The sequence below is a fragment of the Aquarana catesbeiana genome, linkage group LG07 (assembly GCF_042186555.1).
Source record: "Aquarana catesbeiana isolate 2022-GZ linkage group LG07, ASM4218655v1, whole genome shotgun sequence".
Lineage (NCBI taxonomy): Eukaryota > Metazoa > Chordata > Amphibia > Anura > Ranidae > Aquarana > Aquarana catesbeiana.
The window spans coordinates 295,394,886-295,412,159 of NC_133330.1; the positions used below are offsets into that span (position 1 = coordinate 295,394,886).

The 17,274-nt window shown below is 37.9% G+C and overlaps 1 protein-coding gene across 7 annotated transcripts in view; it reads right to left on the bottom strand.

The window, feature by feature from the left end:
* The window catches only part of ELAVL4 (ELAV like RNA binding protein 4), a 151,978-nt gene that overhangs the window by 8,626 nt on the left and 126,078 nt on the right, over positions 1-17,274 (bottom strand). For all 7 annotated transcript variants that reach the window (XM_073593569.1, XM_073593574.1, XM_073593571.1 and 4 more), the window contains 3 exons: positions 9,827-9,930; positions 2,787-2,940; positions 733-958 (listed from right to left, as the gene is read on the bottom strand). In XM_073593569.1, coding sequence (XP_073449670.1) covers positions 733-958; positions 2,787-2,940; positions 9,827-9,930 — 484 coding nt within the window. The remainder of the gene's footprint in view (positions 1-732; positions 959-2,786; positions 2,941-9,826; positions 9,931-17,274) is intronic.

The following is a 17,274-nucleotide window of genomic DNA, read 5'->3' on the forward strand; positions in this document are numbered from 1 at the left end:
ACTTAAAAAAGTGTTGTTGTTTAAGATCAATAATGGCAGTGATATCATGCCATGTCAGGGCAAGAAAATACATTTTATTGGTCAGGCAAGTAGTGATGTCATTGTGGTGTGAAAAGGTAATTTAGAAACCTTAGGACCTTCCATATTCCTTTTCAATGGCTAAATAGAGTTTCCAATACCTGGAGTTTTATGAAGTCTCACAAAGCAACTGAATAAATTATGGAGGTCGCCAACCTCCTTATGGTGACATAGTGTTTATGGTAGCTCCAGCCCCATTCCTACTTATTGGGCTAGAAGCAATTCCTTCCACACACTGCTGCAACACAAGTACCTCTATAATTTATATATATATCATTCCACAAAAAATCATGCAAAATTAACTAAAAGGTTAGCCAATTTTGCTACTAAACGTGTGTTTCTCTAAATTGGCTGTTATGATGAACTGAGTTTTTACACAACAGTCCTGACCAGCGTTCACTAGAGCCACTCATTGCAGTTTTCAAGGAATAGTAAGCTTAGTCAGTCTTGGGTTATTTTTAATCATGCGTCGGTCACATGTACATGTTTGTCACCCATGTAATAATAGTTTGTATTAAACTGTCCACATGTTTTTATTTCTTAATTGTTAACCAAACTGGTTATTTAATTTAAAACACATTTTTGAGAAGAGGACTTCCATTGTAGTTATTTGACTTGATTTATTTTGATCCCTCAAAATAAATTTATAATTACCTGAACCTCTGTGCCTGGTGGTGAAGAGGACCTGGATAACGTCTGTTGGGGGACTGATAGAGCTGGGAGAGCAATGCTTGGCTAGTTTTCTGACTAGGATTGTTGGCAAATTTCACAGTTATTGGTTCACTTGCTCCACTTGGCTTTTGTCCGTTCAGGCCCTTTATGGCTTCCTCTGCCTCTATTCTCTTGTCAAAGCGGATAAATCCGACTCCCCGAGACACACCTGTAAGAAAGAAATTATGATTTTATTGGTAAAAGCCTAAATGTACAGTGGAAAAACAGTGTGTGCTGTTATAAGGCAGGCTAGATGAACTGGGAGTAGAAACGTGGTTGCTCATGTTAAACTGCATAATCAATGTTTGTATAATTCATTGCCATCTTTAGCTACTCTAGATTACTCATAAAAATAGTTTACTTTTCTAGCACTTGTCTCGAATTTTAATGAGGCTATAAGGTAACCTCCTCCAGAAGAAGCAGCACTCCGATAAGGCTAGTTGGGAAACAAAAGGAACCAGCTCGGATCATGCTTCAGAAGCTACTGACAGGCAGTGAGGAAGTGATGAGATGCCTCCCCACCACCTGTTTTAACCCCATTTTTGCCAACAAATGCACTGTAACCGTGTTCCCCATTAGCCAGAGTGTTTCCCTTGCTGCCTGCTGATCACTGTTGGGACATGTTGGGTAAACTTTGCTTCTGGCATAAAGTGAAGCATCATGACCATGGCATGTAAAGACCCCTGTATATTGCCTATTGCAGGATAAGTGGGGGAGGTTGGGAAGCGTCAAAAAACAAGCATTTTTACTGCCCCCCCCCCCCCAACCACATCTCTAAATGACATGCCTAAAATTGACATATTAAGGAGAGAGTAAACAGTTCCATAAAAAACTCAGTCCAGGGAGATATAGAACAAAGCTAATGTTATACGTAAATGAAAAGTCAGGCCTCAGGCAATTGCCCTTCAAATTTGCCCTTAAGCTGGCTTGGTTGCCATATGAATACACTTATGCTTCATGAGGAAGATGGTGGTTTCTTGGTATCTATAGAGCACGGCTTATACCGACAAGCTGGAGTTGAAAGTGAAGTTTATATTCATGGGATTATGTAAAAATATATTGAAAAGTATAGCAATCCTGGCAAAAACAATTTTAGATATTTATTTATTTTTTTAAATGTACAGTACATTATAGGTAGAGAAAATCACACTCTTCCTTTTATTTAATTGTAAAAAATCCCTCTCTTTCTAAATAATTTCTACTAAATAGAAATAGTATTTGGATGGCTTGGGGCACCAGGCCCCTGTGAAAAGAACTGGGAGTGGCACATTTTAAAACATTTTAAACCCCATCCCCAGCAGCACATATTTATTTTTCCTCCCATCCCTGCCATCCCATTCTGGCACTGGTAAGAAAATACTAGACACTTCAGAATATGGAGAAGCATGTGACTTATTCTATGTGACAGTACCAAGCACCAGCACTTTCACATGGGAAGAGTCTATATCACCAGTGTAAGCCATAACTTGAAGGACTCATGGCCGACATAAAATTATTTTTCCTGCCCCTTGGATCTGAATACAGCTGTGTAGGAGTGAAAGGAAAACTAAGTATGTGCTGCTGGGCAGGGGACATTATAGTACATTTGTTGCTTTGTTATTCATGGGCAAAGCACAACTTCGCTTAAATGATTACTTGGCATCATTACATATTGCGATAGATGTACATAAAGAGGTGAAATTCTGTTTTGAATGTCTTATATTAGTTCATCTCTTCTGATTGTATAACAAAACAATCCCAAACCTGGACTGTCTTATGTAAATGCCCTGAAGTAGGAACTGAAACAGAGGTTTCACTCCCTGCCACTGAAGATCTCTTCTCACAGTACTCCAAGCCAGTTTGAACTTTTTCCAGTTTACTAATGTGCAGACTGATGGAGATATGCATTAAAAGAAAAAAAAACAAGTGGGAATCCCTTGTTTGGACTGCCACCAACGGCCAAAGGCAAGTATGCAAGTGTTTTGATATCTGTGGAACCATCTTATAACAGTGTGTACCTGTAACTTGATCAACTAAAATTCTTGAGGTGATAATGCGTCCATACTGTGAAAATAACTGTTCCAGTTCTTTCTGCGTCATCGTTTTTGGAAGGCCGCTAACATACAAGTTAGCATCACGGATTGATGCGGAACTGGGACGGGCATAGGAAACCTGGTCAAGAAGAAAGGAAATGTTTGTAATCAGATGTTTTCTCTAATACAACGTCTCCTATGGAACTAGAAACAAATTAAAAAAAAAAAAGATTTGGTTGTAAACAATGTTTTTTTAATAGCATAGCTTTTCTGATGTCTAAATATAATATAATGTCTAAATATAATCTACAGGTTTATCTCATTTTCTGAAGCTAGGAGGGGCAGTAATAAGCTAATAATATAAAAAAATAATCTGGATCTGAGAAACTATTTTTCTAGAATAATCTGCTGGCAGTGTCTTCATGACTTTAAGGTCAATGGATTTTAAAGGAACCTGTACTGAGAGAAACATGTGGGCTGCCATTAATGCCCTCCTGAGAATTCTGGTTGACTGAATTTCTCTGAAATCATAACTTTCTGAGTAACTGACTATGAAAAGTGTGTATCCAGTGAAGGCAGAACTCCTAATGTGTATACTTTTGCCAAGTACCATCTCAGAAAGTTTTGAAACCACATAGTCAGTATGACAACCAAGCAGTTAGCATTTTAAAAATGAGTCCAGCATCTGCAGTCTTAATATTTCCCTTTATACAGGTTTCCGCAAGGCAGCCATATTTTGTTTGTGCTTCTCTATCATGACTACATCATCATGACTGACACATTGGGGTTGATTTACCAAAACTGGAGAGTGCAAAGTCTGGTGCAGCTGTGCATGGTAGTCAATCAGCTTCTAACTTTAGCTTGTTTAATTATGCTTTGACAAAAGACCTAGAAGCTGATTGGTTGCTCTGCACCAGATTTTGCACTCTTCAGTTTTAGTAAATTAACCACAAAAACTACAAGTAAAAAAAGAAAAATCTCCTATAGGTTTTTCACAACAGATTTAGAATATCACAGATGGGGAGAAGTCACCACACACAAGGGTAATTTTTGTGAACATTTACGCATGTGCCTGACAGTTGGAGCCATGAGGCCAAGCAAAAGGTTTTTTTCCAAAAAACATTTTTTCTGAAATTAAATAGGGGTTATTTTATTATTGCTAAATATAGATACAAACAGTGCTTAGATGAGCTCTTAATTCATCATTCATCTTCAAGCCAAAACCAAGACCAATGCCAAAGGCAAAATACCAATATATACGGTGGATCTTCAAAAAGTGTCTGCACTTTTTAAAACAAAGATATATATATATATATATATATATATATATATATATATATATATATTTATATATATTAAAGTGTGGAAACTTTTTGAAGACCCCTCGTACATGTACATATGATGAAAGTTAAAATACAAGTGTCTTACAACTGTCTTATGGCGGTTAATAAGCATCCATCCTTTCATGTTTCTAACATGTTTTTTTCACACATTGTATTCTGATATGTTACTGTTAACTTAAACATTTCTTGGACGTGTAATGTGGAGCACCTAGTACAGATGTCCATATCACTTATAAAGTCTTTTGAAATGTTACAGCATCAGATACAACCAACTAATTTTGATGAAAAGGCTTTCCCCTACTTCGGGGCCTGAACAATGAATGTTAATAAAATCAAGATAGAAAGCACTAGAGGACCTGATTTATGGCTTAATTGAAACTAACATCTCATAAAAGCAATATCAATGGCCATTTGGGTCTAGAAGATTCAGCTAGCCATCCATATTGATCAAACCACAACATAATGGTGCAGAGAACAATGCTGACATCATAATATTAGCGTTGCTTTCTGTATCCATGAGGACTGCCCACAAACACCAATGGAGGAGAAGAGGAAGGATCTGAGGATGTCTCATGGTTGGATAAATGTAAAAAGGTATGCATGGTGATAATTTTCTCAAACTTTAGGGTGGGGGATGCTTTGGTGGGAAGAGCATTAAGGGTAGGCTACAAAAGGTGGACTTTTGTTATAATCACAGTACCATAAATGATAACATACAAAACAGCGAACAGGTCCCCCATCGGTCCGTTATGGGCATTTCAGGAGGAAAAGAAAATGGGATTTAAACGTGCCATAAAGAGGTCTTATATATATATACACACGAGTAAAATATCCACAAGCTTTATTTGTACATGGAGATCTGCAACACCACAACACCAAATGGATACTTATTGTACTTGTATTGTAATGTTATACACTGGGCACAACTACATTTTTTAAATGTTTTTACAAATAAAGCTTGTGGATATTTTACTTATGTACATATATATATGACATACAACTATAGAAAGTAGTCAGCTAACTTAGGGGGGTACCTCAACCATCTATATTACCAACTACCAAAAAACCTTTCCTTGATAAAGGACTTTACTTGTACCAGAGAGAGACAGTCATACAGATATTGTAAAATGAATGTATTTATTACAAAATATATACCAATGCAATAAATACATTAATTTTACAATATCTGAATGACCATCTCTCTGGTACCAGTAAAGTCTGTAATAAAGGGAAGGTTTTTTGGTAGATACATATATGTGACCTCTTGGTGGCATGTTGGTGTGCTAGGGGGACCTATTGGCTGTTCTTTACTTAGGGATGGTGATCAAGGAGGGATGCTGCTGATGACAAGAAAGTTCCACCATTGATACTTTGTGATACATTTGATAACATACAAAATCCATAACTCATTAATTGATTTAGGACATTCAATGGGCTCTGTTTAATAAATATTTGTCTTATCACGATGTAATGATAGGGCATTTTGGTGGGGGCCTATTTTTTATTTTTCATTGTTTTAAAGTTTGTAGTTGAGTTCTAGTCTGCACACTCAGTGGTGCAGTACACCATTTCATTTTTGAATAGTAGACCCCCCGCCATTGAACACCGCAAGATTTGAAGGTTAGGCCCAAAGTACACAGCAAATTAAGATTTGTGAATAGGAAGTAATAAAGGAGAAAATAAAGAGCATACAATAATTATAGGTACAAATGTTAGAGAGCTAAACATCTACTTTAATGGCTGCAGATCCCCTATGCTTAGACTGTGTACTGTAGCTATGTCATCCATCAAAAGCTCTATATCATCGTTGTTATTAAATTCTCTTTCTGTGTATTAAACTATTAGACAGATCTAATAAAATCTCAGATATTTTCGATAATCAAAAGCCTTTGTAGCATTCCTGATGTGCAATAGTCCCCTAAAACACATCTAATCCACCCCCAACTGCAAAACGATCGTTTTCCTTCTTTATCTAATTCAAGTTTTAAAAATAGATGTTGACTCAACACAGAAAATGTGACTAATGTGAGATTCAGCAGAATGGATAAAGAAAGACAAACTTGCAGTTTTGCGTGATTGGCTGAATGTGGGTCTTCTAGTTCAATGCTCCTAGTAACTGTAAATATTGCTTGTAAGACTCAGTCCTAGAAACATGTATTTCAAATGTCATTTGTAGGTCAAAAAAACGCTTTGCAACCTCAGCTGCCAGTCCGCAGGATTTACAGCAAATGTTGGATGGCAACCAAAGCCTCAAGCGTGGATGGGGTTAAATTTATGTGTATAAGCTATTTTGTTAGCCTAAATAATTCTTCCTCCAGTGGAAATGTGTAGCTAATGAGAAGTACATTTTTTGAATGCACTTTCAATCCCATTTCTTCTCCCCAAGAGGCGGATTTGCATTGTAAGTACAGAAGACCAAATTTGGTGCAATTTTTATGGAATTTTCTGAATAATTTCAACACAAATTGCAACCTTTTTATGACATTTTAGTTGCATATTAAAAATGAACTTCAGTCAAAAACAAAAAAAAGAAATGTCTTTTCAGGAAATTATGCTTAGTATGTATATCTTTTCCTATCTACAAAGCTCTTCCTTTTTTGTGAAGTCGCTCAATGATTTGCACAAGCTATGCTGTTCTTTTTCTCTGACAGCAATGGCTGCATTCTTATTTATCCTACAGTTTTTTTCTCTCAGTGGTCATCCCAGACTTCTAAATTTATCCTGGACTCTTAAGCACCTACCCCAAACTTAAGACTATCAAACTTTGGTCTATTAGCCAAAATCAATAATATATAAAAAAAAAAGAATAAAATATACTGTATATTCCACGTATAATAAATATATTTCAGACTGAAAATCCAAAGAGTTATCCTATTGCCTTTGTCACTACGTATGGTATTTTTTTTCTCTGGCAAAGCAAAACTCTACTTTTGTAAAAAAAAATATATATAATAATATTAATATAGCATTGAAAAATTGCTATTCAAGCCATGTTGCAACTTGATGTGTTAAAAATGATCTTTTCCATTTCAATCTGCAGACACTGCAGTTTCTAAAACTATCAAAACATTCAATGCAATATGCCAACCTGGAGTTACTCTGTATAACTGTGTGCCCCAGAATTTTAATTTCCTGCTTCTGTGATTGGCTCATTGATTTCCTCAAAATTCTGCAAGTAAAATTTTAGACATCCCCTGGAATTTCATTTTTGGTGAGATATTTACTTAGGTTACAAAGAGCTATTTCTTTGGAATAAAAAAAGGTAGGGATCTGCAACAAAGTTTGTTAAAATCCTTGTCATGACAAAAATTACCCTTGGGCAATTATTTTTTCCTCAACAAAAGTGTAGTTAAACCTAAAGCAATTTGGATCATGCTGTATAAGGTATTTTTTACTTCCTCTGGGTCAACTAGAGGTTATGGGTTCTGAGGATATTTTTTATTAAAGGTCAACTGAAGGCCTCTATAGACAGCATAAATTTCCCACTGGTTCCTGCTTATTCTGTTAAAATATATGAGCTGTGGGAGACCTTGGAAAATTATTGTCCAAACAGGGACTGTATCAGATGCAGTTAATGTTTGGATAATTTGGGCAGCCACAGTTACCCTGGCTACTTGCCTGCAATACCTTTCAGTGGGATTCCTCCATCCATGCTGTCAGCATGGATGGAGGGGGGTGTATTCCCAGTTAGGCAATAGTCACCTGAATCAATAGAAACAGTAAAGCTTCATGCTGTCAGCATGGATGGAGGAATCAACAGATTTTCTCTCATTTAGCCTTTGGGGGTCAGTTAGTGCTTAGAAAACACATTCCCTTGGAAGAGGCAGGTTTGCTAAGCCAAATATAATTCAGCTATGTGTTGATTTACAACAGCAAACTCTTTTCTCTCATTCCAGCAGCCAAAGACTCCCTCCCTGTGCAAGGCTTGAAATTTCAATTCATATCCTGTGGATGATGAGATAGACGAAAAAGCATTATGGGTGACTGCACATTCAGATATACAGTATGTTTCAGTAATATCTGGCTGCTATCATTCCATTAAAGACCCTTTTGCACGCAATTTTGGCTTCTGGAGCTGGGAGCTCCCAAAGAGGGTCTTTATAAAAACGAAACGCAAAAAAATACTGTAGGTGGTTTTCCAAAAGACCTCTACCTATCCCTAAGCCTTACCATGAGCTTAACACTTAACTCTACCCTGACCTGTACCCTTACACTAAACCTAACCTCTAAACATTACTCTCAATCGGTACACAAACACTTAGTCTGCCCCTATAAGCGTAACGTGTATCTTAAGCTTAGTTTTGTTTTTCAGTTTTGGATAGAGTAGGGCCTGCCTTTTTTTCTTTTTTTTCCCTTTCTCTGCACCTCCTGTTCCAGAGACACAACAGGAATTAAGACAAGTTCTCTCCAAAGCGGGATGGGGGGGTGTATTCCCAGTTAGGCAATAGTCACCTGAATCAATAGAAACAATAAAGCTTCATACTGGAGACACAGACAACAATAAAACCAGACAAAGGTTCTACTTTTGTCACATTCTAGTTGGCTTTATATACAGTACATTTTATCCCTAACAACTTACTCTAAACTTAACACCTAAGTCTTAACACTGTAGCTTTAAAGGCTAAGTTCACTTTTGTTCCCTTTTTTCTTCTAAATTCCAGCTCCTCTATGTACCAATATAGCATTAATGTATTTCTTTTGCAAAAATAAAACAGCTTTCCATTTATTTTACACACGCTCCCCTCACTCTCTTCACTCTTTTCATGGCTGTTTAAAAACACTGTTCAATTACTTCTGCCTTACTTCCTGGTCAGACTTTAGGTCATGACACAGGAAGGAGTTGATGATGCAGGGTGTGTGCTAATGAGATCAGCTGGTCAACTCCTTCCTGTGTCATGACCTAAAGTCTGCCCAGGAAGTAAGGCAGAAGTAATTGAGCAGTGCTTTTAAACAGCTATGAAGAGAGTAAGGTAAGCGTGTTTAGAATAAATGGAAAGCTGTTTTATTTTTGCAAAAGAAGTACATTAATGCTATATTGGTACATTGGGGAGATGGAATTTAGAAAAAAAAAAGGTGAACTTAGCCTTTAAGCTCTCATAGGCTATATGTATCAGCAACGTAAAGTCACGTGCTGAGATCTCCAAAATCACCAAAATTTCAGTGCCAAAGCTACTTGTTTGTAGTATACATTTTGTAGATAGTAATATGCATAATTTATACACAACAGTATAAATACATTTACTTTTTTTGAATATAGTTGAGTTCTAACAAAGATATTTGGTTTTAGGCTGTTGAACATGTTAAGTAAAAAAATAATTACTTTTATACAGAAGTTGATGCTTCTGTGTCCCTAGTTCAGCCCCTCCGAAGAGTTTCATTTCCATCGTTGCCATCAAATGTCACATCAATGTATACTTTAACCAATAAGACATGAGTAAGATTTTGAGTATGTCAACAAGCATATTTCTATACAACTAAGCAAAATGTTTTGGTATTGGTATGAAACATTCTAATTTATGAATGGGTTCCTTACAAAGCTTCTAGCTCACAACCTTGGCGATTCAAAGCAAGCCAAAATATGTCATATGCCAACTTGTTTTGTTTAAAATGCATCACACATGTTACCATCTATTATAACATTTGATGAAGGACGATGAATGAGGAATAAAAAAACATGCTCACCTTGATGGTTTTGGTTTGTAGTCTGAGTCCATTTAAAGTGTTAATGGCTTTTTCTGCATCCTTTGGATCAATGTAATTAACAAATCCATATCCTAGGCTCTGCCCTAGATGGAAAGAGAAGTAGATAAATTGGGAACTGATCATGTTTTCAGTACATGCAAAATTTACATAAAACAATCTTTGCCAAGGTCACATCCAGTCTGAAGGTCAAGGAACTCTTTTCAGTGATCTCAACAAGCACACAAAGACTGGTTTCACATCTATGAGCTTTCCTTTTCAAGTGTTCGTCAGTGTATGTTTTCGTGTTTTTTTATGTATCTTTCCAAATGTAGCTAAGCAAAGTGCACAGGGTCTATTGCCAGGATGGATCTCTGTAAATATGCTTTTTCAGTACATGAAAACATGTGTATCCATCAATGGAGAAAAAAATGTACCTTAACTATTTTCCATGGCACGCAGCAACATGACACATATATGTTTACCAGACCCATTGAAGTTTTGATGCATCGCAACATGTGTGTTATGACACCTAGGTGTGTACAGGGCCTAAAACCTTCGCCTGATCATGGCAGCCTTAATCAAGGAGTTTTGTTTGATCAAAGGACAATTTAGGCGAAACATACAGCGTCCTTCTTGTCCACCTTTCCCCTTGGAAAACACATTATGATTCTGAAAGCCCAAGTATGGTTCCTACAGCAGATTTGTTTGAAATTCCTCTAGCATATTAGTGCTTACATGAATGTACCATGCCAGAGTGGTACTGAGGAGAATGACGGCAGAAGCATCTGTAGGTATCAATGCTGCAAAGCCTCAACCTAGTGCTTGGCAGCACTAGGGTTGTTGGTTTGAATCCCAACCATGGCACTATCTGCACAAAGCCTGAAAGTTCTCCCTGTGCCTGCATGGATTTCCTCTGGGTACTCTGGTTTTCTCCCACACTCCAAAGATATGCTGGTAGATTAATTGGCTCCTGTCAAAATTGGCCCTAGTATGTGTATGTTTGAATGTGAGTTAGGGACCTTAGTAAGCTCCTTAGGGGCAGGGACTGATGTGAATGTATAATATATATGTAAAGCAGTGCGTAAATTGGCGGCACTATATAAGTATCTAAAATACATTGTGGGATCACATATGCATTAAAGCAACCCTGCTGGATTCTTAGAACATAACAGCTAACAGTTTATTCTTACTTGTGCCTGCTGTCTGTGCAGCTAACCTCCACTGCACTGAAGAGCAAAACTCGTTGAATGATTTTCCACATGTGTCAGATGCCTGTCTCCTCTGCACCCTGTGGTTCCTTCCACTGGCCCCTACATCACTACTATATCCTGTAGTGATGAAGGGGTCAGCAGATGGAACAACAAAGTGCAGTGGGGGAGGCATGCATCCAACACTACCAGAAGTATTGAATGTCAAAGATTTTCTAGCAAGCTTCTGTTTTCTGTACAGCATCGTTCAGTGGCAAGTGGGCAGTGAGACAAGTTTAAACTTTGCAGGGAGCTGCTAATTTCAGGTTTTACAAATCCAGGCTCGAATGCACTGCAGAAGGAATTCTAAACACTGCTTGTTGTAAGTATTGAGGAGAAAGTGGGCTGCAGCCTCAATCTCAATAGAAGTCGCAGCTTGTGTTCAGTCTGGTGCAATTTTATTTCGTGTAGGGCGCTCCAGGTTCTGAAGCAGCAGCTACTATCATGGCTGTGCTGCCTGTCAGCGCCATATTGCAGAGCTAAGGGAAGTTTAGCTAAACTGCTCCTTGACTCTGCTCTGACACAGCTGAAGTTAATCCTGGGAGGACACACCCCTGCAATCTGTGCTTTACATACTCCTGACCTCTGCACTCTGTACGCTACATATTTGTGATCCCTGAATTCTGTAGATTACATTCTCCTGACCCGTGCAAGCATCAGTAATGGAAGAGTTGAATCAAAAAAATATATTGTACTGATTTTTATTTGTGTCTATGTGACTCTCACTTGTGACATACTTAAAGCATAATAACAGACTATGGCAATATGTGTGACATGTATACAGTGAGAACCCTATGTTTTATTTAACCATAACACTTTACAACATTCCTGTGATGTGACAATGCTAGGGCCTAGTGACTGGCTGGTAGGCCCTGGCACTGTCACAGGAAAGCAGCGCACATGACCTACCCCGCCCAGAAGTGCTGAGCATTCTTCCCTGCCGCAAAGAAAAAAGCAGCTGCAAGGAAGCGCAGATCAGAGGAGTCTGAGTGGGTTGGGGGAATATGCGTTAAAGAGACCCTTTATGGGCATCTTGACAGTATCTCTTTAAGGAGTTCCTCTATAAGCAATACATTTTGAAAAGCATTTGAGTGCACTTAGCTATAATGCAGATAGCAAAGCCAGAAGTACCATGTACTGCATTCATAGAATAGTGGCTTGAGCTGTAGATGTATCGTTTGTGAAAATCGAAGACCAATGTATGCATCAAATTGCAATTATGTTTTAAAATTAAACAAATTAACCATTTTGCGCTCGACAATATGCCTTGAAAGAGTTTCCTTGTTTATGGACACAGTTATTAGCTTCATTGCATTGTACAGCTGCTCTTTTCATCCACACCATTCATGCACGGAAACACAATGACTATAAGGTTCAGAGTTCCTCTGCTACAGATCTTTCTCTTCTCAACTAACGCAGCATACAGATGTATTATTTATTGATTTACTTCACAACACTTACCAAGTACACAGAATCATTCATATCAGTGCCTGACTCCAGAAGAGCTTATGGTCTAACAGCCATACCAGCGCATACATGCACACAATCCAAGCTGATTTTGGCCAGTGCCACTTAAATTACATGTGTGTTTTGGGTTGTCAAAAGAAACTTAAGCTTTGAATTGACCCTAATTTCAAGGGACAGTACTCCTTTAGGAATCAAATGCCTTTTACAACTGCCCCTCCATTTTGATACATAATTTTGAACAAATATATGTATTATACTCCAATCAAAAATGTTTACATTGTTTCAGAATCCACCACGGAAAAGATTGCTGTTTATTTTCAGTAGTATAACTGGTAGAAATTGGTGATGTTGATTAAATGTGGTAAGCAACATAGTTGGCTAAATGCTTATTGTGGTGTTTGGTTAGACATTTTTTTTTGTTGCTATACAATAATAGGCTTTTTTATTGGAAAATTTGAAAGTACAAGGGACAATGTGGCAAGCATTTTACACTCAAAGTGTATTTAAAGCCAGCACTTTTTTAAAATTATTTTTTGGATAGTGTAGCATAAGTTTAGAACCTCTATCAGTTTTTCACTGATTTTCGTGCCCTTGCTGGTGAGATCCACCTTCCCTAAGTGTCTTGATAATGTCACCAGAACTGAAAGTCACAGGAAAAATAACAGTTCTGAGTTGTCCCTGGAACAGGAGATGAGATGAAGTTCCTCTAACAGGGACACATGGAAAGATTTCTTGACTTGTCCTCTCACAGAAAATATGTGCTATGGGAATCAGAAGAACATCTGAAGAGACAGAATTTACAAACTCTGTACTTGGTAAGAGCCTAGACCCTGTGTGACACATCCTAAACTCCACAGGCGTGTGCACAGGGTGTGCCGGATGTGCCTGGACACACCCTAATCACCCTGTGTGCCACTGGCTCTAGGGGGGCCAGGCAGCACAGGATTTGGATGTGAAAAAAACACTGATTCACACTGCAAAAGCCACAGAGCCTCAATACCTCATTCACACTCAGAGCTTTATTTATTAGCTCAATACCGTTTAATCTCTTAGATTTAGCAGGAATTTTGTGTGTATGTGTGTGTGTGTATGTATGAATTATGGATGAATTTATATATATACAGGCATACCCCACTTTTAAGTACACAACGGGGTTTATTTACTAAAGCTGGAAAGTGCAAAATCAGGCTCACTTCTGCATAGAAACCAATGAGCTTCTAACCCCGGCTTGTTCAATTAAGCTTTGGTAATAAAACCTGGAAGCTCATTGGTTTCTATGCAGACATAAGCCTGATTTTGCACTTTCCAGCTTTAGTAAATAAACCCCATTGTGTACTTAAAAGTGGGGTATGCCTGTATATATGTGTGCTTTGGGGTGCACACCTTAATGCAATAGGCTGTGCACAACTATGCTAGACCTTTAGGGCCCATACAATCCTGTGCATTGTGGCAACACACACATTTTAACACCCTGCTCTATGTGCGGCATTAATTATGAATGGCACCCCAACGCATTGTACAACACAAGGCACCATAGCTCACCACCACACATATAATATGTATTTAAAAAAATAAAAGTCATGCATGTTTTTTTTTTTTTCCTTGTGGTGCATTGGCAATCCATTCATAACGAATGGTCTGCCTTAACACAACATACATGAATGCATGCTTTATGTTATTGCACCACAACACTTTAGCATGATGGTCTCCTTAGCCACCATCAAAAGGGAGTTATTTTCAGCTGAGTTGAAAGATTTGAAAACTACATTCACATGACTGAAGTTAAGATCATTATCCTGGTGTTAAAAGAGAAGTATGGCCAAAGATTTTTTGGCCATAGGTAAAAGGCCTCATAACAGTTGTGTTTATAGAATTATGCCAGAGCCCATTTAGTTAAAACCCGTGATCATACCTAAAGGAGGGGCAGAGCAGAGTTATGGCCTTATCAGCATGCCGCTGTTCTTTTACTGTCCATTCACAGGCTCACTGGGTTCTAGACCATGATGTGTTATCTAAAAAGGTCCTCTCAGGATATAAATATAGGAGTTGACATTGCTGACCTGTTTTTAAAAGTGCAAGCTCCAGGGCTGTAATTTTCACCTTTGCTTCACTATAAAGTAAGTCACTGACCTGAAAAAAGCATGCTTGTCATACACATGCTGATTTTAGTTTAGAGTAGTTAGGGAAGCGAGTAGATGACAGCCTGAGAGCTTGTGTCTTAAAAAAACAGCGAGTAGTAGTAACCTCCATATTTTTACCCTGACAGCCTGCGGAGAGGTCTAGGAACTGGCTGTGCTTTCTGCAAGTCTGGATCATAAGACTGGCTGGCCATAGTTTCCATCTATGTATGCCAGCTGTGTATATGTGTGCAAACTAAACCCCTGTTTTTAATGAGTACTGTTCGACAGGACAATTCGGTTGGTTAGCTAGCCGGTTGGTCCGGGAATTTTCTTTGGTTGTGTTTTGCATGTGTTGCCCTTCCATGTGCTCCTTGCTGCAAAAGCCAGTTATGGGTGAAGGCAGTGGCCATTTGTTTGTTTCAACTGTGTATTTAGTTTGCCTGAAGTTCAGCTTTAAAGTAAAAGTAAAGGTTCCTGTATGTAAGTTTACAAAAGTACTGAATCCAGCTATTATGTGACGCACAAGCCCCATAAAGTAAACAAAAAACTACCTTTAACTCCACTAACTAAGCCAAATTCTCCTTCATTTGTGTCTCACATGCCCCCCTCCCAGACTGCAGCTCACATTGGAAGGGTTTCTTTAACAGATGCAGTGATGTCAATGTAGAAAGCAGTGGGCAGGACTAGGTGTGACCAGGTATTGCTTAACAAGCTACAGGCTTGTGAAACTGCAGTGACAATGTTGATAGCCACACCCTTGCAAATATTTTTTTTTTTTATTCAACGGAAGTGCAAACCAGCACACCCTACAAATCAGTGACAACTATGCTTTGAATTCAGGATTAGTGCAGAATTGTTACTTTACATGGAAAATAAGGGAAAACTGTAAGATTCACTTATAAATTAAGAGAAACTGTAGTCTGCTCACATAATTTGTAATAATTCTGAAGCTTACATTCTGAAGCTTCCCTCCAACCACTTTGCATATTATTTTATATATACTGTGATTCTGTACTTGCCAAATATGCTGCAGAAATCTCCCTCTACCAAGTCTGGCTGCAGCCATTTTAATTGTGGGCAGCTGAAGCTGCTGCCTGTTCACTTCCTGGATTTACACAGACACACAGAGGCACACCTACAGCTCTGCAGCCCTGCAGCTTTCATTGGCCCTTTTTCTGACTCATCCCCCCTCCCTTCCTGGCAAACTCTCACAAGAGTGAGAGAGAGAGCTGTGCATGATGTCATAAAACTAGGCTTTTTACCACACAAGAAACAGGAAGTGGGCTGTATAAGGAATTTACTGGCAGAAACAAAAATGTTTTACTATCCAAAGCTAAAACAACAAGGGCAGAGGATTAAATAGATGAAAAGTTGAAAAAATAACTGAAGGTCTGCTTTTAGTTATACAGCAGTTTTTTTTTTTAATGGGAGTCCATAGTTCTACTTTAAGTTAACGCCCCAAAATCTTGCATACTTAAAAAATTAAAAACTTACATTTCATAGAATGGTGCACAAAAATTCAAACTTGGAGAAAAGCTGCACGCAGTGCAAGCGACAAGCATGGGGAATGATGCTAGCTAAAAATACATGTCATTTCCATAAATAAGAGAATCTTGTGACAGTCAGATTGACATAAATCTGAATATTCTTATACATATGACTAATTTAAATTGCACTTATTGTTGTTGACTGCCATGTGCAGATATAACATTCACAATTTATTAAAAGTAAAGTAAGTAAGAAAAAAAACAAAAAAACACAAAGTAATTTGAATATAATAGAAGTTGCAAGTGGGACTATGACAGGAAGTAGAAGAAATTAGCAATTAAATGCAATTTCACACTATAAAGTACTATATAAGCCATATAATGGACAGTCTATCTGGAAAGCTGTTATTTGGGAGGGATGGTAAGATACAAACATATAGCTCCAACAAAAGAGATATCCTATTTAATCCTTTGGAATGATTGTATACTGTTATACTAATATCTGGTGTTCCTAAACAAATAATTATTTTAAACCCACTGAACTTCTAGCACACTTCATGCGGGTCTGTTATTAAATGAACTATGTTAATGATGAGTATGATACAATCTAGTATACTACACAATCTTGCATGGTTATACTTATCAACACAACACTGGAAATGGCCATAATACAACTGGATACCACTATTATACAATTGTAATAACAAGATAAATCACTATGACCCTTCACATGGTCCAACCATTGGCCATGATCATAAAATAAATCTAATATACAGTATAAAGACAAAAAGCACTACATCTCTAACCATGACCTGATCACTGGCAATGGTCACATTACAATTCTAATACACAGTACAAAGACATAGGGGTTATTTACTAAAACTGGAAAGTGCAAAATCTGGTGAAGCTCTGCATAGAAACCAATCAGCTTCCAGTTTTATTTGTCAAAGCTTAATTGAACAAGATGAAGTTAGAAGCTACCATGCACAACTGCACCCAATTTTCCACTCTCCAGTTTTATTAAATCAACCCCATAAAGCACTACACCTCTAACCATGACTTGACCATGGTCATAATACAGTTCTAATACACAGTATAAAGACACAACGCACTTCACCTCTCAACAT